At 33.7% G+C, this 25693-nt stretch overlaps 1 protein-coding gene across 1 annotated transcript; it reads right to left on the minus strand.

Annotated features, from left to right (window-relative positions):
* Positions 1-225: 225 nt before the first annotated feature.
* LOC141401363 (uncharacterized) lies at positions 226-15133 on the minus strand. Its single transcript, XM_073981524.1, has 11 exons — positions 14913-15133; positions 14636-14821; positions 11393-12044; positions 10945-11054; positions 6192-6407; positions 5939-6134; positions 5727-5878; positions 5434-5668; positions 4961-5379; positions 639-806; positions 226-572 (listed from the first exon to the last, which is right to left on the minus strand). Exons 1-11 carry the CDS (start codon positions 14985-14987, stop codon positions 378-380), a joined length of 2604 nt encoding a protein of 867 aa, XP_073837625.1. The 5' UTR covers positions 14988-15133; the 3' UTR covers positions 226-377.
* Positions 15134-25693: the final 10560 nt, after the last annotated feature.

A 25693-nucleotide genomic window follows, 5' to 3' on the forward strand; every position in this document is an offset into this window, starting at 1 on the left:
CATAAGAACATAAATGGTTTCTATCCGTTGATTCCGGTCGGTCCTTTACCTTTTAGCTGGCTGGCAAAAGCCATTCAGAGCAACAGTGCGTATGATTTACGTATAATTTTCCACATCATTTCCTTGGCCTAACTGAGACCGCATTTTACATGATTAAACTCTTTAAAAATTTGTCAACCACAAACTTTCATGTAAAATATTTTATACAAACACTCACAGACACACTTTTTTAAGGCAACCGACTGGAAGTCTAGTTTATTTCTTTCTCTACATTGTTGTTGCTATCAATGATTTGGTTTTAAGTTTAGATTTGTATTATTTAATGGGGATTTCTGAACTTCATCTTTCCAACGTCTCATGTCGTCTTTTGCTTCCTTCTACTTGCCATAATTCTTGCGTTTCTTCATAATTTTCGTTATGCTTGCCACCATGGCTACTTCCGGCATTGTTAGTTTTGCATCTTCTTGAAAATCACAGCGACGAGACAAATGCAACCAAGCACGTTCCGGATTCAATGATATGGGTGTTTGTAACCATGTAACATAATCGATTTTTAAAGAACCCGTTAGCAACTGGAAATGAGTGTACAAAAGTGATTAATTTAAATCAAAAGAGCTTGGACAAAAATTACTCCTAACCTGATCAAATGGATTTTGATCTATGTAGAACATAGTTTTCAAAAGAGTTGGTTTGGTTTCTTTTATATTTTGTCCCTGGGCGCCCTGAAAGGGACTGGGATCCTTTTCACTTGTACCCAATTGCTCCATAAGCCATTCTTTGTTGTTTTTCAAATAGTTGTAACAAACCTGAAACCACATATTTGGTATTGAAAAGTTCATTAGAAACGGTGCAATAAATAATTTGGAAATGAATATTGTAAAGCAAAAAATACATTTTTAAAAAACGTTCTTCAATAGCAAGTTTTTCTTTAGAACAGGGGTTTGCAAGAACTTCCGATAACAACATTTTCTATAGAAAAAGTTGTTCTATATAAAAGTTGCCGCTAACAACATTTTCCAACAACAACATTTTTGTCCGATAACAACTTTTTCTATAGAAAAGTTGTCCGATAACAGCTTTTTCTATAGAAAAGTTGTCCGATAACAACTTTTTCTATAGAAAAGTTGTCCGATAACAACTTTTTCTATAGAAAAGTTGTCCGACAACAACTTTTTCTATAGAAAAGTTCTCCGATAACAACTTTTTCTATAGAAAAGTTCTCCGATAACAACTTTTTCTATAGAAAAGTTGTCCGATAACAACTTTTTCTATAGAGAAGTTGTCCGATAACAACTTTTTCTATAGAAAAGTTGTCCGATAACAGCTTTTTCTATAGAAAAGTTGTCCGATAACAGCTTTTTCTATAGAAAAGTTGTCCGATAACAGCTTTTTCTATAGAAAAGTTGTCCGATAACAACTTTTTCTATAGAAAAGTTGTCCGATAACAACTTTTGTTACTTTCCGATAACAACATTTTCTATAGAGAAATTGTCCGATAACAACTTTTTCTATGGAAAAGTTGTCCGATAACAATTTTTCTATAGAAAAGTTGTCCGATAACAATTTTTCTATAGAAAAGTTGTCCGATAACAACCTTTTCTATAGAAAAGTTGTCCGATAACCACTTTTTCTATAGAAAAGTTGTCCGATAACTACTTTTTCTATAAAAAAGTTGTCCGTTAACAACTTTCTTATAGAAAAGTTTCCGATAAAAACATTTCCTATAGAAAAGTTGTCTGATTACAACTTTTTCTATAGAAAAGTTGCCCGATAACAACTTGTTCTATAGAAAAGTTGTCCGATAACAACTTGTTCTATAGAAAAGTTGTCCGATAACAACTTGTTCTATAGAAAAGTTGTCCGATAACAACTTGTTCTATAGAAAAGTTGTCCGATAACAACTTGTTCTATGGGAGTGTTGTCCAATAACAATTTTTTCTCTAGAGAAATTATCCGATAACAACTTATTCTATAGAAACCGATAAAAAAAATTCATCTTTTTTTGTAGAAAAGTTGTCCGATAACAACATTTTAATAGAAAAAATGTCCGACAATAAATTTTTCTAAAGAAAAGTTGTCAGATAACAAATTTTTCTATAGAAAAGTTGTCCGATAACAACTTTTTCTAGAGAAAAGTTGTCCGATAACAACTTTTTCTAGAGAAAAGTTGTCCGATAACAACTTTTTCTATAGAAAATTTGTCCGATAACAACTTTTTCTATAGAAAGGTTGTCCGATAACAACTTTTTCTATAGAATAGTTGTCCGATAACAACTTTTTCTATAAAAAAGTTATCCGATAACAAGTTTTTTTATAGAAAAGTTGTCCGATAACAACTTTTTCTATAGAAAAGTTGTCCGATAACAACTTTTTCTATAGAAAAATTGTCCGATAACCACTTTTTCTATAGAAAAGTTGTCCGATAACAACTTTTTTTTATAGAAAAGTTGTCCGATAACAACTTTTTCTATAGAAAAGTTGTCCGATTACAACTTTTTCTATAGAAAAGTAGTCCGATAACAACTTTTTCTATAGAAAAGTAGTCCGATAACAACTTTTTCTATAAAAAAGTTGTCCGATAACAACTTTTTCTATAGAAAAGTTGTCCGATAACAACTTTTTCTATAGAAAAGTTGTCCGATAACAACTTTTTCTATAGAAAAGTTGTCCGATAACAACTTTTTCTATAGAAAAGTTGTCCGATAACAACTTTTTCTTTAAAAAAGTTGTCCGATAACAACTTTTTCCATAGAGAAGTTGTCCGATAACAACTTTGTCTATAGAAAAGTTGTCCGTTAAAAACTTTCCTATAGAAAAGTTGTCCGATAACAATTTTTTCTATAGAAAAGTTGCCCGATAACAACTTGTTCTATAGAAAGGTTGACCGATATCAACTTGTTCTATAGATAAGTTGTCCGATAACAACTTTTTCTATAGAAAAGTTGTCCTATAACAACTTTTTCTGTAGAAAAGTTGTCCGATAACAACTTTTTCTATAGAAAATTTGTCCGATAACAACTTTTTTGTGTAGAAAAGTTGCCTGTAACAACTTTTTCTATTAAAAAAAGTTGACCGATAACAACTATTTCTATAGAAATATTGTCCGATAACAATTGTTTCTATAGAAAAGTTGTCCGATAACAACTTTTGCTGTTTAAACAGAAATGTTGTCCGATAAATCATTTTTAAAAAAAAAATATCCGATAACCACTTTTTCTACTGCAAAATAATTCGATAACAACTGTTTGCCATATAAAAATTTTCCAATACTAACTTTTTTCATAAAAAAAGTTCTTCGATAACAAATTTTTCTATAAAAAAGTTGTTTGGTAACAACTTTTACTATAGAACTTTGTCCGGCAACAACATTTTCTGTAGAAAAGGTGTCCGATAACAAGTTTTTCTATAGAAAATGTGCCCGGTAACAACTTTTTCTATAGAAAAGTTGTCCAATATCAACTTTTTCTATAGAAAAGTTGTCCAATATCAACTTTTTCTATAGAAAAGTTGTCCAATATCAACTTTTTCTATAGAAAATTTGTCCAATATCAACTTTTTCTATAGAAAAGTTGTCCGATAACAAGCTTTTCTATAGAAAAGTTGTCCGATAACAACCTTTTCTATAGAAAAGTTGTCCGATAACAACCTTTTCTATAGAAAAGTTGTCCGATAACAACCTTTTCTATAGAAAAGTTGTCCGGTAACAATTTTTTCTATAGAAAAGATGTCCGATAACAACTTTTTCTATAGAAAAGTTGTCCGATAACAACTTTTTCTATAGAAAAGCTGTCCCATAACAGTTGTTTAAACAGAAATGTTGACCGATAAATAATTTTTATAAAAACAATATCCGATAACCACTTTTTCTGCTGCAAAATAATTCGATAACAACTTTTTACCATATACGAAATTTCCAATAATAACTTTTTTCATAAAAAAAGTTCTTCGATAACAAATTTTTCTATAAAAAAGTTGTTTGGTAACAACCTTTTCTATAGAATTTTTTCCGGCAACAACTTTTACTACAGAAATGTTGTCCGATAACAATTTTTTCTCGAGAAAAGTTCTTCGATAAAAACTTTTTCTGTAGAAAAGTTGTCCGACAACAAATTTGTCTATAGAAAAGTTGTCTGATATCGACCTTTTTGTAGAAAAGTTGTCCGATAACAGCTATTTCTATAGAAAATTAGTCCGATAGCAACTTATTCTATAGAAAAGTTGTCCGATAGCACCTTCTCCAGAAAATTATCCGATAACTTTTTCTACAGAAACCGATAAAAATGTTTGCCTTAGTACCCGATACCAACTTTTCTAAAGAAAAGTTGTCCGATAACAACTTTTTCTATAGAAACTTTGTGCGATAACAACTTTTTCTACAGAAAAGTTGTCCGATAACAACTTTTTCTAGAGAAAAGTTGTCCGATAACAATTTTTTCTATAGAATATTTGTCCGATAACAATTTTTTCTATAGAAACATTTTCCGATAACAACATTTTCTATAGAAATGTTGTCCGATAACAATTTTTTCCATAGAAAAGCTTTGAGATAACAACTTTTTCCATAGAAAAGTTGTCCCATAACAGCTGTTTAAACAGAAATGTTGTCCGATAAAAACATTTTGTCCGCTAACAACTTGTTCTATAGAAAAGTTGTCCGATAACAACTTTTTCTATAGAAAAGTTGTCCGATAACAACTTTTTCTATAGAAAAGTTGTCCGATAACAACTTTTTCTATAGAAAAGTTGTCCGATAACAACTTTTTCTATAGAAAAGTTGTCCGATAACAACTTTTTCTATAGAAAAGTTGTCCGATAACAACTTTTTCTATAGAAAAGTTGTCCGATAACAACTTAGAAAAATTTGCTCGATAACGCTTTTCTACACAAAAATGGTACGATAAGAACTTTTTGCCTGTCGATAATAGCTTTTTTATTTGGAAAGTTTTTCAATAATATTTACCTTTAATGCCTGCTTTCCAATATCCGTCGTCAGGACATCACTTGCCAATACCTCAGCTACAAAATCCGTTATACCAACATCCATTTCCATGGCATAATTAGCCGGTGGACTATGACTCATGCGATCCGAATCGGCCGTACCAATTTCATCTATTTTAACTGTACTAACAGCACTCATACCACCACCACGACGTCCTGAATCGGCAAAAGTTTCCAAGATAATGCTATCTTTGGCCTGTTTCAGGAACAAATCAATTTGATCGGTATGTTTGTCATCTTCATCAATGGAACATATGGCCTCGGATATTGTATAGCAAATAGAAGCCTTATCCTGATCATTAGATTTTTCAAATTTCTCTGCGGCCTTAATGAGTTCCGTATATAAGCCAGCAAACATTACTTGCATAAGGACGGAATCACCTGAAATCGTATTATATTAAAAGTCTCGTATTATATTAAAAGAAGATAACTTACTTAATGGTCTGGTAGAGACTGGAGTGATATCTTGTAGCAAAGATGTAACTTTATACAAGCCTTCCGGTATACAATCCCACATTTCAGATACACATGTTAGAGCCAGCGACATGGCTTGATACATGCTAGCGCCTGCTTCTACAGCATTAATTAGCATATCAACCGTGGTATTTAACACCGGATAGACAAAGTGCATAATAGCCTCCAGCCACGGCGGACGTTTTTGATTCCAAACCTAATTTTATCTCCAAGAAATTATCAAATTATGACAAATTATAGTTATGTATACCTACCTGTCTTTTGTCCAAGCAATCACTCCAACCTGGCGTGCCTATCTCCTCCAAATTTTTGACCAAACATGATTTTATATCCACTGCCTTACCCAAAGCCACCAATAGATAGGTTAAAGATAAAACTATTTGGCAATTGGATTGGCCCACGGGATCTTAACATGATAAAGAGTAAAACTCATCATATACATTTTGTTTAGTATACTCGCACTTACCCACATCATCTGCCAACAAATCGGATACCTTAAAACATTCTCCTCGACACAGAAAGCCCTCACACTTTTTCGTTTCTGTAGCAGCCTCCACAAAGGAGTTTCTTGCAACATTCTTAAAATTTTCCGATGATGGTAAATGTTGCAATAGATGCCTCAATATAATACCGGTCAAACAGGCATCACGCATCAGCAGTACCTGCCAAGGTTATGCTAAGTTTTTTTCTGAAATAATTATTCCTTCTGACTACCTTACCTTTACCAAAAATGACCAATCTGCTTCGGGAAATGCCAGCAGAACTTTTAACTCCAAAGCTATGGCACTGTTCGTATTGAGATCGGCAAATTCCGTTACCCATTGACATGACTGATCTTTGGGAAACATTCGTGGCTGGGCAAATATAATCCATGCACTTGGCAGGCCATGTCGTGATGAAAACATTTCCATATTTTCCAAACCTTTGCGAAAAACCTAAATGAGAGGAAAAGGGATTTTGAGGTCCTCTATATAAAGCAGAACTTGAGGATTAATATTTTAATAGAAAACTTGAGTGGGGTGATGTAGGGAATGATAGACAGCGATCGACATTAATAGCCCGTTTCCACGGTACGTCGTTCGTTCTCTATTCGTTGTTCGACCCATAGCTACGAATAAATTACTTATTTCCCCACACAAAATTCTATGAACGAACGACGATTTTTCTACGTTGTTCGATTAGAAATACTCTCTGAACGACGAATAAGTATGTCCCATCCCTAACAAATGAGAGAATTTATCGAAAAAATTAATTATGACATGTCTAAATTCAAAATTGAAAAATTTGTGGAAAACACAACAATTTTTAGAAAAAAGGAAAAAGATGAATGAAAATTACTGTACTAAACTTTTTATATAGATGCAGAAGGAAGATGGTTGTGTTTCCTTCTTAATTCCACACACATTTCTTGTCCATTAGTTCAAAATCGCGTAAAAAATCAGAAACAAAAAGGAAACAAATAACTGAAAGTCTGTACACACAAATATTGTTTTGTTATAAAAATACATATGGATATTGAAAATAAAAAATTATTCAGAATTTATGGAAAAATGAATGAAATGTGTGTAGTTAAATATAGAAGATACATTTGAAGGAAAGTCTATCGCTTTTCCTATTCATTTAATGTACATATATTTTATGTGTTTTCGGTTCAAATTTTCGTGAAAACTAGGAAACAAAAATGAAGGAAATTTTGTTTATGTTTCTGTTAATTACGAATGGTGTCGTGGAAACGGGTTAATTCGTATACGTCGTTCGACAGGCGAACAACGTAATTGAAACGCTCGTGTGAACATGACATAATTGGTCTGTTCCAGAACTGTAAGAATCTACTAATTTTTACTATTTTTTCCGATAACATAAAGGAAAAAATGTTATCGAAGTACAAATTAGAAGCTTCTTGCAGGTTCTGGAACAGAGCAAATATTTTGTATTCAAACTTTGTTCGATAGTAAAAGTTTTTCGATAACAACTTTTCCTATAAAAACAACGCATCGATGATAATCTTTACTATAGAATTTTTTTTCGATAGCAATCTTTTGATAGAAAAGTTTTTCATTAACAATCTTTTCATAGAAAAGTTGTTCGATAAAAATTACTTCATACAAAAATTGTTTGACGACAATAGTAAACAATTTTTTGGATAGAAAAAATTTTCGATAACAACATTTTCTATAAATCCAATGTTATCGAACAATTTTTCAATATAAAAATTGTTATCGAAAAATTTTTCTATAGGAAAAAGTTGTTACTGAAAAACTTTTATTCAGAAAACAATTTATCGAAAAAAAATGTTGCTATCGAACAATTTTTTATAGGAAAGGTTGTTAACGAACAACTTAAAGATTGGTTGTTATCTATAGAAAAAAGTTGCTTTTGAACCAAACAACTTTACAACTATAGAGAAGGTCGTTATTGAACAAATTTTTTATAGAAAATTTTGCTATCGAGAAACTTTTCTATAGAAAAAGTTGTTATCAAAAAATCTTTCTGTACAAAAAGTTGTTATCGAACAACTTTTCTATAGAAAAGGTTGTAATCGAAAAAGTTGCTATAGAACAACTTTTCTATAGACAAAGTTGCTATTAAACAACTTTTCTATAGCGGGGTACACACGATCAGTTTTGCTCAAACAATCGGTTGCTTGCCAGTGTGGCCGTTCATTTTTGTCAGTCATCAGGCAACCACAAAAAATTTAAGAACAGTACACATTGTCAGTTTTGAATGTCGATATTTCGCACTTATCGATAACTGCCCAACCGTCCAGCAACCACAAAACATTTTGTGGATGCATGATGAATGACAAAAATGAACGGCCACACTAGCAAGCAACAACAAAGCTGTCATTCAAAACTGACAATGTGTACCCAGCTTTAGATGTTGCTGGACAGTTTGACAGTTATCAATATTTCCGAAAAATAGACAGTCAAAACTGATCGTGTGTACCCCGCTTATAGAAAACGTTGTTATCGAACAAATTTTCCTCAGAAAACGTTGTTATCGAAAAATCTTTCTATACAAAATGTTGTTATCGAACCACTTGTCTATAGAAAAAGGTTGTTAACAAACAATCTTTCTAAAAAAATTTTGTTAATGAACAGCTTTTCCATTCAAAAAATTATTTCCGAACACATTTTCTATATAAAAAGTTGTTATCGAATAACTTTTCTATACAAAAAGTTGTTATCGAACAACTTTTCTATAGAAAAGGTTGCTATCGAACAACATTGTACATAGACAAAGTTGCTATCGAACAATTTTTCTATAGACAATGTTGCTGTTGAACGACTTTTCTATAGAAAACGTTGTTATCGAACAACTTTTCCACAGAAAAAGTTGTTATCGAACAACTTTTCCACAGAAAAAGTTGTTATCGAACAACTTTTCCACAGAAAAAGTTGTTATCGAACAACTTTTATATAGAAAATGTCGTTATCGACCAACTTTTCTATAGCAAATGTCGTTATAGACAAACTTTTCTATAGAAAATATTATTATCGACCAAGTTTTCCGTAGTAAATATTGTTATCGAACAACTTTTCTTTAGAAAAGATGTTATCGAACAACTTTCGTATAGAAAATGCTGTTATTGACCAACTATTCTATAAAAAATGTTTTTATCGAACAACTTTTCTATAGAAAAATATGTTATCGTACAACTTTTCTATAGAAAAATATGTTATCGTACAACTTTTATATAGAAAATGTTGTTATCGAACCACTTTTCTATAGAAAAGAATGCTATCGAACAATTATTTTGTAGAAAAGATTGTTCTCGAACAACTTTTGTATAGAAAAGGTTGTTGTCGAGCAATTTTTCTATGAAAAAGGTTTTTATCGAACAACTTTTCTATGGAAAAGGGTTTTATCGAACAACTTTTCTATGTTGTTATCGAACAAATTTTTATAGAAAAGGTTGTTATCGAACAAGTTTTCGATAGAAAAGGTTGTTATCGATCAACTTTTCTATAGAAAAGGTTGGTTTCGAACAAGTTTTCTATAGAAAAGTTGGTTATTAAATGTTGTTCTCAAACAACTTTTCTATACATAGAAAAGGTTGTTATCGAGCAACATTTCTATAAAAAGATTTTTATCGAACAACTTTTCTATAGAAAAGATTGTTATCGAACAAATTTTCTATAGAAAAGATTGTTATCGAACAACTTTTCTATAGAAAAGGTTGTTATCGGACAACTTTTCTATAGAAAATATTGTTCCATAACAACTTTTCCATATAAAATTTGTCAGATAACATCTTTACTATTGACGTTTCTAAAAAAAGTTGTTATCGAACCATTTTCTATAGAAAATGTTGTTATCGAACCACTTTTCTATAGAAAAGAATGTTATGGAACCACTTTTTAATAGAAAAGATTGTTCTCGAAAAACTTATTTGTAGAAAAGGTTGTTATCGAGCAATTTTTCTATGGAAAAGGTTTTTATCGAGCAACTTTTCTATGGTTGTTATCGATTTTTTTTTCTATAGAAAAGGTTGTTATCGAACCAGTTTTCGATAGAAAAGATTGCCATCGAACAACTTTTCTATAGAAAAGATTGTTATCGAACAACTTTTATATAGAAAAGTTTGTTGTCGATCAACTTTTCTTTAGAAAAGGTTGTTGTCAATCAACTTTTCTTTAGAAAAGGTTGTTATCGCACAACGTTTCTATAGAAAATATTATTATTGAACAACTTTTCAACAGAAAAGGTTGTTATTAAACAAATTTTCATAGAAAATGTTGTTATCAAACAACCTTTCTATAGAAGTGGTTGTCTTTTCTATAGAAGCGGATCTTTTCGAACAACTTTTCTATAGAAAAGGTTGTTTCCGATCAACTTTTCCATAGAAAACGTTGTTTCGAACAAGTTTTCTATAGAAATGGTTGTTATCAAACAACCTTTCTAAGAAGTGGTCTTTATCAAAAAACTTTTCTTTTCTACTGTCATCGAACAACTTTTCTTAAAAAAATTTTATGAGGGAAGAGAGATGGACCAAAATGAATCACAAACTTTACCATATTGAGGCAAAAAAGGCGTTCCATGGCATCTCTCATCCCCTACACCTTATCACTCACACACGAATTTATTATTATTTTTCTATAGAAAAGGTTGTTTCCGATCAACTTTTCCATAAAAAACGTTGTTTTCGAACAAGTTTTCTATAAAAATGGTTGTTATCAAACAACCTTTCTAAGAAGTGGTCTTTATCAAAAAACTTTTCTACAGACAAGGTTGTCATCGAACAACTTTTCTTAAAAAAATTGTATGAGTGAAGAGAGATGGACCACAATGAATCATAAACTTTACCATATTGAGGCAAAAAAAAGCGTTCCATGGCATCTCTCATCCCCTGCACCTTATCACTCACACACGAATTTATTATTATTTTCTGTAATTAATTTTATTTTAACTTAAATTTATATTTGGTGTCACATAAAGTAAAAGTGCATCCATCTAACGAATACAACAAACCTTTGAGAGCACTCCAAGTGGTGCACCCCTTAAGAGAAGGCAATAGAAAAGTTCCCTGCACTTTGCATGTATGTCGCGTATAATGACACTTTGGTTATTAAGCTGTAATCCTGGGAGAATAGAAAAACACACACACACACATCAAGAGATAAATTAGATATGACATAAGGTACGAGAAGATGCACAAAGCAGATGCTGTAAATATGATAATTAAATGTTAATTAGAGGTAATTCCATTTGGTTAAATTTTAACAACGAAACGAACGAATTATAACAAATTCCTTTATGCAGGGGAATGCATCATTATTTTTTCCAACAGTCTATAATTTGCACGGCAAAAAAAAACTAAGAACTAGAATTTTATTTTAATACCTCTAAGGAAACATTTTTTTTTAATCTCTTTCTGTGGCCCAATGGCTATAGGTTGATAGGGTCGGTTGCTACTTACCCACATATGCCTCACCACTTTCACTGACATGTGGCAGCAGTTCTGCCACACAAAACAACAAATTGCAAATATCACACAAATGTAGCTGAGCACGAGCTTGGCTGGTTACAATCTGTGAATAGCGTACGGTTAACACGCTCAATGTTTCGTTAAGCATGCCGCCAAATATGCGTTGTGCCATTTTCGGTGGCACCGAATTCCAAAGATCATCTTTGGTGCCACACATGTAGAACCACCACATTTGAACCACATAAGAACCACGTTCGGATTCAAAAAATGGTTCCGTATCTTCCCAGTGTAGAGCATCGGCATCTTGAACAATATAGAGCAGCAATAGGCGACAATGTAAATCCAATAAACGTTCCGCCAGCGCTTCGGATAGTTGAGAATATTGTTTGAGGGAGATTTTTAAAGCTCCACCCTTTTCATCACCTTTTGGAGGACATATTTTTGTTGTACACGCCTGTAGATAAACATTAAGACAGTTTCGGACCAAAGCTGCAGCACCAATGGTAGCCGTTAACACGGAGAGATCAGCATGATCGAGAGATTCTTGGGAGAGGACATGTAAATGTTCCAATAATAAATCAGCCGACTTGGTGACGATACCTACAAATTTATCCGGATCAGAGGTTTTGACAACAACCGAGGACTGAAAGAAGAGAAAGGTATTATAAAAACAAGTAAGAACGACGGCCGAAATACAGGCCTGGCCGAACTTGTTATACACTCCACCAGGATCTGTATTGGAACAATTTCGCTAATGAAGAAGACTAAATACAAAATTGGGTAAGATAATGAGGGAAAAAATTTAAAAATACCGAAATTTGGAGGTACACTTTTACGGAGGCTATATGAAGAAATGCACCTATACTTATCATTCTATTCTGGAATATTTTTTAACCTACGAAAAAATAAATACCAAATTTCAGTCATTTCGGTCGGATATAGATGCCACAACATTCAAAATTCCGAAAATCGGAAGACACTGTTCCGTGGGGACTATACAAAGACAGGTGAAAACTTTCATATCTCCAAGGAAGACTAACTACCAAAATTTCAGCCATTTCGGTGGGATTTTAAAACGTTCACCGTTCAATGGGGGTTATATGAAGACGTCGTCCTATACCAACCAATTTCAGGTGGAAAATTGTATACGTCCAACGAAGCCTGAGTAACAAATTTCAGCCATTTCGGTGGGATATTGAGGCCACAACCTTCAAAATACTGAACATCGGGAGGTACCGTTCTATGGGAGCTTTATAAAGACGTCGAAAATCGGCAGGTACCGTTCTATGGGGGCTATATAAAGACGTACCCTTATACCCTTATTATACTGACGAATTTCAGGTGGAATGTTTAATACTACCAACGAAGACTTAATACAAAATGTGAGCCATTTCAGTGTGATGTTGAGGCCACAACCTTCAAAATATCGGAAATAGGGAGGTACCGTTCTGTGGGGGCTATATGAAGACGTGGACCTATACCGACAATTTTCAAGTGGAAAGTTTTATAACCCCCAACGAAGACTAAATACCAAATTTCAGTCACTTCGGTGGGATATTCAAACCACAACCTTCAAAATACCTAAAATCGGGAGGTACCGTTCTATGGAGGCTATATCAAGACGTGAACATATACCGACACATTTCAGACCACCAACGAAAACTAAATACTAAATTTCAGCCTTTTCTGTGGAATATTGAGGCTACAACCTTCAAAATTCCGAAAATCGGGAGGTACCGGCCTATGGGGCTAAATGAAGACAAGGATATAGCAACAAATTTTAGGTGGAAAGTTTTATACCCCTAACGAAGGCTAAATCCCAAATTTCAGCCTTTTCGGTGGGATATTGAGGCCAGAATCTTCAAAATACCAAAATCGGAAGGGGGACCATGGGGTCCATATAAAGACCAATTTCAGGTAGAAAATGTTATACCCAAAAAAAATAAATTCAAAATTTCACCCATTTCGGTGGGAGGCCTCCACCTTCAAATTACCGAAAATCGGGAGGTACTGTCCTATGGGGGTTATATGAAGACGTGGACCTATACCGAAAAATCTCAGGTATAAAGTTTTCCACGCCCAACAAAGACTAAATACCAAATTTCAGCCTTTTTGGAGGAATATTGAGGCCACACTGACAAATTTCAAATTTAAGCCATTTGAGTGGTTATTGAGGACACAACCTTAAAAACACAGAAAATCGGAAGGTACGGGTCTATGGGGCCTACATGAAGCCGTAGACCTTACCGACAAATTTGAGGTGGAAAATTTTAAACCCCCAACAAAGTCCAATTTCCACATTTCAGTCATTTGAGTGGTTATTGAGGCCACAACCTTCAAAATACCGAAAATCGGGAGGGTACCGTTCTATGGGGCTATATGAAGGCGTGGACCTATATCGACAAATTTCTGGTGGAAGGTTGTATAGGCCTAACGAAGACTAAATCAAAAAATTTCAGATATTTCTGTGGTATATTGAGGCCAAAACCTTCAAAATACCGAAAATCGGGAGGTTCGGTTCTATGGGGGTTACATGAAGACGGTGACCTGAACCGACAAATTTCAGGCGGAAAGTTTTGTACCCTCAACGAAGTCCAAATTCCACATTTCAGTCATTTGTGTGGTTATTGAGGCCATAACCTTCAAAATACCGAAAATCGGGAGGTACGATTCTATGAGGGCTATATGAAGGTGTGGATCTATAACGACAAATTTTCAAGTGGAAATTTGTATACCCCCAACGAAGCCCAAATAACAAATTTCAGCCATTTCGGGATAATAATGAGGCCACAACCTTCAAAATACCGAAAATCGGTAGTACCGTTCTATGAGGGATGTATGAAGACGTGGACCTATACCGACAAATTTCAGTTGGAAAGTTTTGCACCCCCAACGAAGACTAACTACAAGCTTCAAAATACCGAACTCAACAGGTACCATTCTACGGGGGCTATATGAAGGCGTGGACTTGTACCAAGAAAATTTCTGGTGTAAAGTTGTATACACCCAACGAAGACGTAATACAAAATTTCAGCAATTTCGATAGAAAATTGAGGCCTCGATCTTCAAAATACCGAACATCGGGAGGTACCGTGATCGCCCACTTTTATAGGCGCTATATACGGGTCCGTTCGATTACACATTTTTGCTTTAGTTTTCAGTTTCCCTCATTCACTTTCCATTCGAAATCCGGAAATAATGTCTTATTTTTAATGTGTTATTTTGTTAACTCACAAAATCTCCTTCTCTTAATTCCTTTTCGGTATGCAGAAGACCCGAATGTTTGCGATATGAAGCAAAATATTCATCTTCCCACCAGAGGATCATTTTTATGGCTGCAAAAGAAGCGTAGCGGGGAAAATCTAATTTTCCACCCACAACTCCGGTACAAAGACGTTCTTGCAGTACTCGCTGATGGGTCTGAAATTTGCAAAAAAAAAAAAACACAATTATGTAATGAAAACAGCACAAGACTTTTTTCGAAGCGGAAAGGGAAGAAAACAGAATATACCTGATAAAATTCCAAATCTCTTTGTAATAAAATTGGAACACGGTCCATAAGATTTCCTTCTTCCATAACCTCCATTTTGCAAATTTCTTATAATTTTTAACAATTTTTTCAAAATTCATAAAAAAAACACCTTATTTCAGTCAAAAAATATTTCTGCGTGCAACTGTTATTTGAAGAAGTAAATAACGACAAAACAATGGAAGCATTACCATGGTAACATTGGTGTGACATATTAGCGCTTTTACAATCTACACAGTGCAAAAAAAAATTAAGATCAGAAATCCTGCATTAAATCCTAGTTGGTAAAGACGAGAATAGAGGAAAAAGGAATGCGTTAAGCAAAGGACGTTTTTTTACATGTGGGGATTTCTAAGTGAAATCGGACACTTTTTCAAAAAGTGGTTTCTGATTTTCTTTATATTTTGCAACACATTTTAGTATTTTCAAATTTTTTGACTAACGGTTCCAGAGATATCGCGCTTGGATAAAGCCATAACTTCTTTAATATTGTTCCAATGTGGAAAAAAATTGCAATTCTCGCGATTACTATTTAAAATCAATTTTTAACAATGATTGTTCTCTTCGATTTTCTTGAAATTTTTTTCAGTTTAACTACGATCGATTACAAAAATTTTAAGTCCTATTTGGTAGTGGGATACGTCAGTCAGTGTAAAAACAAAAAAATAAATAAATTTTATTTATAAAGGTTTGTTTTAAAGTTTTATTTAGGAATTTATTTTAAGCATTTATTATAATAAAGAAGTTATGAATATTTCTTTGCATATAGTTTTAACAGAATTCGACTTTTTCAAAGCGCGATATCTCTGGAACCGTTAGTCAAAAAATCTGAAAATATACTGAAATATTTTGCTGATGAGCAGCATCACCACAGCAAAAAATATCGGAAATTAATTAAAAACCTCATTTTGAAAAAGTGTCCGATTTCATGGACCAATACTGATAATTTTTCGCAGGAAAGTTTGCTGTGCAATAAGAACTATTGATATCGGATTACGCTAATTCGGTTGAACAATGTGCTGGTAACAGTAAAATATTTCAATTCAGGATGATTCGTTATATGGGAAGACATGGGTCAAGGACTGCAATATTTTTGTTAGTGTCACTAGGAACCATTGATAAAAAGATCAGTTCGATATATTATCTAGAAGTATTTTTGTAACACCTTCCCTTGTAAGTGTCACCACTGTGCGACGTTTGGTATTGAAAATGAGCTATATCGGTTTACGTTTTTATATAGCGCCCATTGAACGATACATCCCGATTTTCGGTATTTTGAAGGCAGTGGCCCCAATGGTTGGGGATATACAACTTTCCACCGGAAATTTGTCGGTATAGGTCCACGTCTTTATTTAGCCCCATATAGAACGATACTTCCCACTTTTCGGTATTTTGAAGATTTCGGCCTCAATATCAATCATACCGAAATGGCTGAAAATTGGTATTTAGACTTCCCACCGGAAATACCTACAGATTCTTGGTATTTTGAAGGTTGCGGCCTCAATATTCAACCGAAATGGTTGAAATTTGGCATTTAGTCTTCGTTGGGGTTATACAACTTTCTACCTGAAATTTGTCGATATATGTCCACGTTTTCCTATAGCTTCCACAGAGCGATACCTCCCGCTTTTCAATAAAGGTTTTGAAGGTTTTAGCCTCATTATCACAACGAAATGCCTGAAATATGGTATTAAGTCTTCGTTGGAGGTATACAACTTTCCACCAGAAATTTATCGGTATAGGTAAACGTCTATATATAGCCCCCATAGAACAGCCCTATTTTCGGTATTTTGAAGGTTGCGTTCTCAATATCCAGACGAAATGGCTGAAATTTGGTGCACGTCTTTATAAAATCCCCATAGAACTATACATCCCGATTTTCGGTATTTTGGAGGTTGTTGCCTCAATATCCAAACGAAATGGCTGAAATTTGGAACTTAGTCTTCGTTGAGGGTATAACATTTTTTTAGTCTTCGTTGGGGTATGAAATTGTCGGTATAGGTCCACGTCTTAATATAGCCCCCATAGAACGGTACCTCCTGATTGTCGGCATTTTGAAGGTTGCGGACTCAATTTCCAAACGAAATTTGGTATTTAGTCTTCGTTAGAGGTAAACAACTTTGCACCAGATATAGACAGCACAGAACTGTACCTTCCGATTTTCGGTATTGTGAAGGTATCAGCCACATTATATCATTATTAATTTTTCTTTCTCGGGCTATAAAACTTTCCCCCAGAAATTTGTTAGTACTGGTCCTCGTAGAAGACTTCCTCCCAAAATTACTGACATATAGCATTTGGTCTTTGTTGGAGGTATACCACAAGAAATTTGTCGGTATATGTCCACATCTTCATATAGCCCCCATAGAACGGTACTCCCTGATTTTCGGTATTTTGAAGGTTTTAGCCTCATTATCACACTGAAATGGCTAAAATTTGGTATTTACTCTACGTTGGGGGTATAAAACTTCCCACCTGAAAATTGTCGGTATAGGCCCAAGTCTTCATATAGCTCCCATAGAACGGTACCTTCCGATTTTCGGTATTTTAAAGGTTGTGACCTCAATATCACACTGAAATGGCTGAAAATTTGCAAAGAGTCTTCTTTGTGACCACAAATAAATTTCCTGCAAATTTGTAAGTACAAGTTCACGTTTTAAAAATAGTCCCCAAAGAAGAGTGCCGCCCAATTTTCGGTGTTTTCAAGTTATTAGTCTCATTATCAGACCGAAATGTAATGCTGTAAAATGGTCTGCGGTTCAATCTCAGAGCAGAACATCAACATTTCCGACTTCGGTAAATGATCTCAATGTAATGTTGGTTTCAGTTCCTAAGTATTTGAGCCATGACTGGACGATAGAAAAAAAAGGTCCCATATCTTTGAGGAAATATGAATCGGCGTGCCCTCATTGTTATGATAGACGTGTCCCTTAGGTGATATTGAGGGAACATATTTTGTACGTATCGCAACGAAATGGCTGAAATTTAGTAATACGTATTTTAGTTCTTTGGGACCACAACACATGTACCGGTAAATTTGACTGTACAGGTCCCCCATAAGACGGCACGCATGTTTTATCAGGGTTTTAACAGCATTGTCTTGCAAAAATTGGAAAATTCCGTATATAGTCTTCATTTGGTATACACAAAATTACTGCAGAGAATTATCGGTATAGATCCACGTATTGATATTTCCTAATTAAAGCCTGATCAGATAGGACTTAAGAATTAAAGTCGCAGCTGTAACGCCGCGATTTAAATTTTACATTCATTTAACTCATTGTGGAGGGTAGAAAACGTTCGGCCCGGCCGAACATAAAACCGTTTTTATTTGTTTTATAAATATGGCTCCTGGACTAAAATGATGTCAACTTCAGACTTTGTGAGGCCTAGAAGAAGTACGGCAACAGCTGCTATGCAGTGATGAATATTGATCTGCATGATGCGAAGTGGTTGCTGCCTACTTTCTTCTACTGCCTTGGTGTGGAACATAATCTTATCCAACCAAGTTCAAAGTTCTGTTTGCCCTCATGCGCACTTAGATATTCTTGTCCCTGTGTGCTTATTGACGCCATGATGGCAAGATCCCCATTCTCCGGACTATAGCTGACCAGTTTCCATTTAGTGGTTTGGAGATTGGGACTCTGGTGCTCTTTCCAGCATGTTTATTCTGTTTTAAATTCTAAAAAACACTGTAAAAAAATAGCCTTTTGTTGTAATGTCAATAGGATGGATAAAGATGTCCCTGGCACAGGGCTATATGAATACGAACCATTGGACGGTAAACATCCCGAGGAAATTGCGATACTCCGGTGGAAGGAATAAGTTAAAGATGATATCTCAAAACATGAAATCCAAAATTGGAGGAGTATTGTAGAAGAATGAGCTGTTTTAGGTATCACAAGCATCTTTGATTATGCCACGATATTTAAAACCGCTGTGTATTGCAGATAAAACCCCCATCAAAAGTCTACACAATATGCTATCCTTCTTTCCTCCGATTACATCCACACATTTCTATTTATCTGTTAAAAAATTGTTTGTTTTTGTTGTTAAGTGATCCTAACATCCAAAATATTATCTTATCGAATTCTGTTCTGCAAACAAAAAGGGGTAAGTAAATGTTTAATATTGTCCTTCTAGTGAGTTATGACATTTCGTTTATGAGAGGGTGATAAGAAAAGTGCAATCTTTCTCTCGTTCACAGTGACAGCAGTGAGCTAGCTGTTATCTTTATACTTTCTAAAATAATAGTGTTGCCATATACAGAAAAAATAAGCGACGATAAAACGCCCAAAATTTCGTTCAAAAACGATCATGTACATATTGCTCATTTACTCAAAGAGTGGCATAACTCAAAAAATGGGGGTTTTGAGTTAGAATTTCTATTTTTTCTACAACCTTTACTTTATCTTGTGTCAAAATTTCAAGTTGATATGTCTAAAACACAACGAGTTACAGCTTATTTTCTAGGAGTTTGGCATAAAACATCAAAAAAGTTTTTTGCATTTATGAAGCACTAAAACACTTCAAGCCATGCTTGATCTTGCACAGAAATTTAGCACTGATATCTGGCTAGTTCCCTGCAAAATATGATCCAACTAGTTATTTTAGTTTTTGTGTAATAATATTTTTAAGTTGGGAAGTCAAATTTCAGTCGACGACTTAAAAGGCGTTTTTCTCGAAACTTGATTTTTTGAAATGTGTAACTCTTTGAGTAAATGAGCGATATGTGCTGAGTTTCAATCTGGTAAATAAAACATGCTACCCTGGAGATGACTACATCAGAATTGTATGGCCTTGTTTATTATAACGTTTTGGACGTTGCTATTAAATTTGACTTGGATTAAAGGAGAAAAGTGTAAAGGCCTCGACACATAAGAAACATGGCATTATTGCTGAAGTCATATCTGATAAAAGACTAAAGACCAAGTTCGACCTAATAAAAAGATTTCAGAATCACATTTGAAATAGGTCGAACTTGGTCTTTAGTCATTTACCAGATATGACTTAAGCAAGAATGCCATGCTTCTTATGTGTCGAGGCCATAACTTTTTCGGAATACATACCTGAAGGAATCGACCAACATAGTCCATTTTGAACGTATATTTTATTTTATGATTTATTCCCTTCTTATTTATCGCGCCCACCAGCAAAATTAGTTTGTCACAGTAGGATTTACAGCTATTGGACCATAGTGTCAGGAAACATGGAGTTGCTCACCGAAAAAATAATATCGCTGAAAACAGAATCACCAGGAATACCTTTGGTAAATACCGGATACTCATTTCGGTAGGTTGTCGTGCTCATCAATCATTTTAATTGTTGCTGGCCAGGTTCTTACAGCTTTCGATCCATTATCTCAAGAAGTATGGATTTGCCCCCGAAAAAAACTGTACCGTCGTAAAAGGAAATTTTGTGTGGGAGGTATCTGAAGAAATGGACCGACATAGTCCATATTCCATCCAGATCTAATTTGTATATTAAGAAATATTTCGATTTGAAATTTATCGAGAGCACCATTTTAGCGAAGATTTTTTAACATTTTATCAAAATCCGATCCGATTTTCATTTTTGTTTTTTTGTAGAAATCTTTTTAATAGGACCATAATTGTGGCATTAAGAGAATTTTTGTGAAAATGCGCCTTTGGCTCCATACAAGTTACTATGGAATAGGGATAGGTATGTCGACTTTCGATTAATCGATTAGTCGACTTTTTGCAGTTAAAAGTCTAAAAATCGTGGTCGACTTTTGGCTGTAGGGAAAATCGCATAATCGATTATCTTGTGATCGATTTTCGAGTTTGACCATTGATTGCTGACTTGGCGGTTTTACAGTTTTGGCGGTTTTACATTTTCAAAAGAAGACTCGAAATCGACGAATAATCGATCATAATCGATTTTCTGCGGTTATGAAAAAGTCGACTTTTATGACAAGTGAAATAATCGCCAGACCGACAAATCGAATTTTTAGTTTTAGACCAAAGTGAAAAAATCGATTATTGCTTTCTATTTCCTATCCCTACTATGGAAACAAAGATTGCTAGCTTGGCACGGTTTAACCTTAACCGATCGCATTAAAATGTCATATATAAGGTTTTTGGATCAAATGGAAAAAATTAGGGGATAGGAAATCCAAACAAAAAAATAGTTTTTTGGTCACTCTAGTGTATATACATACATTAGGGTTATGACTTTTTTACAACATCGTATCCCTGTATGATATTTTGATGAGTTTTTACCTAAGATTACATAAAATCTAAATTAAAACGTGATTCGATAAAAAGCGTCCACACAAAAAGCTTTTAAAGTTTTTATTTTTTTGACAGTTTTTTGAAGTCACTGTAAGCAAACGTTTAACTGAAAACAAGGTATAGGGACACACAGCATAACCAAAATGACATAACCGTTTGTTTCTTACCAATTTTATCATCGTCTTATAACATATACATCATTTTATATTATTCATAACTTTATTTCATATATCATAAAAATTAAAAGTGGTTTGTGCGGGACTTTTTTTAATATTTAAATGAAATAAAAGTTATTTTAGTCATTAATAGGCAAAAGACCATTCATTCATGCAACAGGAAACAATTTTTTCGATTTTTTTTTTCATTTCATAGTATTTTTTTAAAACAAATATGTTTTCAATGTGGTTTGTGCAGAACATTTTTTTAAATAAAATGGTATGAATCTTATTTTAGGCATTAATAGGCAAAAGTTCATTCATTCTCACTACAGGAAATCATTTTTGAGATAAAATTTTAAGAAGTCATAACCCTAATATGCATACCCTGCATTGCGTCCAAATTTTTTTTAACTTTAGAGATAGTGGTACCCAAAGAAGTGGACAGATATCCATCTTTGTACTTTATCTAAGATTCTCAGGAATATTGCAAAGTTTGCATGACCAACGCAGTATCCAGTTCGAAAGTTGTCGTGCGCACTAGCATAGTGGTCTAGGGGGTTTTTACAGCTTTCCGGAAATTTTCTCAAGAAGTAGTGACCTGTCCCTGAAAATACATGTACTTTGGTATGGACGCCACAACCTTCAAAATTCCGAATATCGGGAGGTACTGTTCTATGAGGTGTGGGTGTTACCAAAAGTAAAGAAGTGGACCTATACCGACAAATTTTATCTTTAAAGATGTACATATGTCCCAACGACGACTAAATGCCAAATTTCGGCTATTCGGTACAATATTGAAGCCACAACCTTCAAAACACTGAAATTCGGGAGCTACAGCTACAAAGGGGCTATATCGAAAAAAAAGACCGATATAGCCCATTTTCAATACCAAACATCCAAGGAACAATATATACCAAATTATAAAGCTTTATCTTAAATACTGCGAACTGCACCTTGATTTCAACAGACAGGCTGACATGTTTATATCAACTTCGAATATTATGCTGATCATGAAAATATGTATGGGGATTTCTGAGTGAAATCGGACTCTTTCTCAAAATGAGGTTCTTCATTTCCTTTATTTATTGCTGTGGTGATGCTGTTAATCAGCAAAACATTTTAGTATATTTTCAGATTTTTTTGACTAACGGTTCCTTAACTATTGGTCCAATTTGAAAATATCCGTTTCTGTTTCGTATGCTTTGTTGTTTTATCAGCTATTTAATAAAAATAGAAAAAATTTCGCACTATGGGCTTGGATGCAATTTTCGTGATTTAATATTTAAAATCAATTTTGATTTTCGATTTTCCTGAAATTTTTTTGTATTAAAGTTCAATTAATTACAAAAATTTTAAGTCCTGTTTAGTAGTGGGATTCGAATGACTACTACTTTTTCTTAATTTTTTAAAATTTGTCAATACAATTTTTTCTTTGTACCAATACATACATACATTACATACAATACATTTGTTATTTTACCAAAAAATTTAAAAATTATTTTTTTTTTTTAATTTGTTTTGTTGTTTTATTTAGTAATTTTTCTTAAACATCTCAAAAATTGCGCCATTTTTTCGATTTTGAAAATGGATTGGCAATTATTGTACAATTATTGTAGCCGGACAATAAACTAACTAAACTGATGATCAAATAAATACAGCTTGGGAATTATATGATTGAGCATCCGAGCCAAATGATCTACCAAATATTAAAGGAATATATTCTTAAGAAGATGATTATTTAAATACGAAAAAGAAATATGTAATATTTAAAGATATCGCAGGAACAAAAAAAAACTTCATTCAGTAATACCCACTAATAATAGTGCACCAATTTTTAACCCATTTTTAAAATTGCAAAAAAAAAAGTTTTTAGGATGTTTAAAATAAATTCCTAAATAAAACAACAATACAAATGGTAATAAATGCAACTTACTATGTTTTTGGCAAAATAGCATATTTTGCACAGTGCCCTATAGGTCATTTGGCCTGTTTTTAAGGCAAAAATTAATAGAGGTGGACTTATGGGCTTTTTATACATTTTTAATGCGTTATATGCAAAAGTAAGCTAAAACAAAGAATTACACAGTAGAATTCGGATATAGCGAACATCGGTTATAAGAAACTACGTTTATAGCGAACAAAGTTTTGTGTTTCCAAAGAATTTTTTTAACATTTGTACACACATTAAACTTCTTAAAATGACCACGATTATAACGAACACAAATTGTTACCCCGCGAGTAGAATTTTTACAATTTGTTAGGATTTACAGTCCGCACAAGCGGATAGCGACGAATTTAAGCACTGCTTCAAGTATTTCCTAGTTCGAAAGAATTACGGCTATAATTAACAAAAACGTTAACCACAGTGGCCACATGTGGCCATAAATTCAATGAAAAACAACAAAGCTACCGGGCCGGATGAAGTCCCATCTGAATTACTTAAATTACTAGATGGAAGAAATACACAACTATTGTTGAAGTTATACAACCAAATTTATGAAACAGGACAATACCCTCAAGATTGGCTAAAATCTACGTTTATTATGATTCCCAAGAAAAACAATGCGAAGCCGTGCGGAGATTATAGATTAATAAGCCTTATGAGTCATGCCCTAAAAATATTTTTAAAGATAATACATAGGCGCATATACCCAATATGTGAAGCACATATGGGGAAAACGCAATTTGGTTTCAAGGAAGGCATGGGAACTCGAGAGGCCCTACTTAGTTTGAATGTACTCATACAAAACTGCCGCGATGTACAAAAAGATGTCTACATATGTTTTGTCGACTACGAAAAGGCATTCGACACGGTCAACCACCACAAATTAATGGAAATTTTGATTTCAATTGGGTTAGAGGATAGCGACATAAAATGCATCAGAAACCTATACTGGCAACAGACCGCAAACATTCAAGTATATGGTGAAATTACTGGAAATGTTCCAATTTCAAAAGGTGTAAGGCAGGGGTGCATACTATCGCCCCTTCTGTTTAATCGGTACTCTCAAAAAATATTTGAGGAGTCAATATGTGGGAAAAATATCGGAATAAGAATAAACAAACAATTATAAACAATATTCGTTATGCCGACGACACCACCCTAATTGCAAGCAGCCTCGCAGGACTACAAAAACTAATAGATGCTCTTGAACATGCAAGTACGTCATATGCCTTAAAAATTAATATAAAAAAGACAAAGTTCATGATTATAAGTAGAAGAGGCGTCGAATCCAACACTCTTTTAAGCATTAATGGTACTCCAATAGAAAGAGTCTCAACATTCAAATATCTCGGAGTTCAAATTAACGAAAACTGGGATCCATCAATGGAAATAAAATGTCGAATTGAAATGGCAAGAAACTCTTTTTTTTAAGTATCGAAAAATATTAACGAGCCATGACATAACCCTGGAAACAAAAAAACGATTTGTTAAATGCTACCATATGGTCAGTACTATTATACTCGGCAGAAACATGGACACTAAAAGCAGCAGACGAGAGAAGACTGCACTCGTTTGAGATTTGGATATACCGACGGATCTTAAAGATATCCTGGATAGATCACATTTCAAATAATGAAGTACTGAGGCGAATGAATACCGAAAGTCAAATGATCAGAATGATAAAAACGAGAAAAACTGCTTATTTGGGACATCTTATGAGAAACAGAAAATATAATCTCCTCCAGGCAATCATAAGATCCAAAATAGAAGGACGCCGTCCGAGAGGGAGACGAGAAATAACATGGATCAAAAACATTCAGGAATGGACAGGACACCAAGATGAAACAAGCCTTTTAAGCGCCGCCAGAAATAGAGATCTAGCTATAATTGAATGAAATATTTTTTTTTATTTTATTATACATATACAATCAAACAACTCTGTAATAATCAACATTGTATGATCGCTAATATCCGAATACGGATTTGCAAATAAAGAAGAAGAAGAAGTTAACCACAGCACGTCTGTAAATTTTTACAACACATGGTGAATATTTCTTTAAAGAAAATGTATTTTTAGTTCAAATCGGATGCTTTTTTCTGTTTAATATTTCCTTCACCAAACAAAAAATTTAAAAAAAAAATTTTTTTTTTTCTGCAGGGAGGGCACCTTTAAAACAGTGAGAACTCAAAAAACGCAAAAAATCGCACCTTGGTATATTATGTAGTTGATTCAGAACCATTTGCTGAATTTCATGGCAGAATTTCAGACAAAGTTAGACAATTTTGTAAAAATCTAAAAAATAAGGCTATAATTTTGCAAAAAAAAATTTGTCTTATGTTGTATCCAATATGACGATTTTTTCCGCTGTAACAAACATTTTGAAGAAAATTATTTCTTAAAACAGA

Source organism: Musca autumnalis, unplaced genomic scaffold, assembly GCF_047663935.1.
Source record: "Musca autumnalis isolate F117 unplaced genomic scaffold, ASM4766393v1 scaffold_4, whole genome shotgun sequence".
Taxonomy (NCBI): domain Eukaryota; kingdom Metazoa; phylum Arthropoda; class Insecta; order Diptera; family Muscidae; genus Musca; species Musca autumnalis.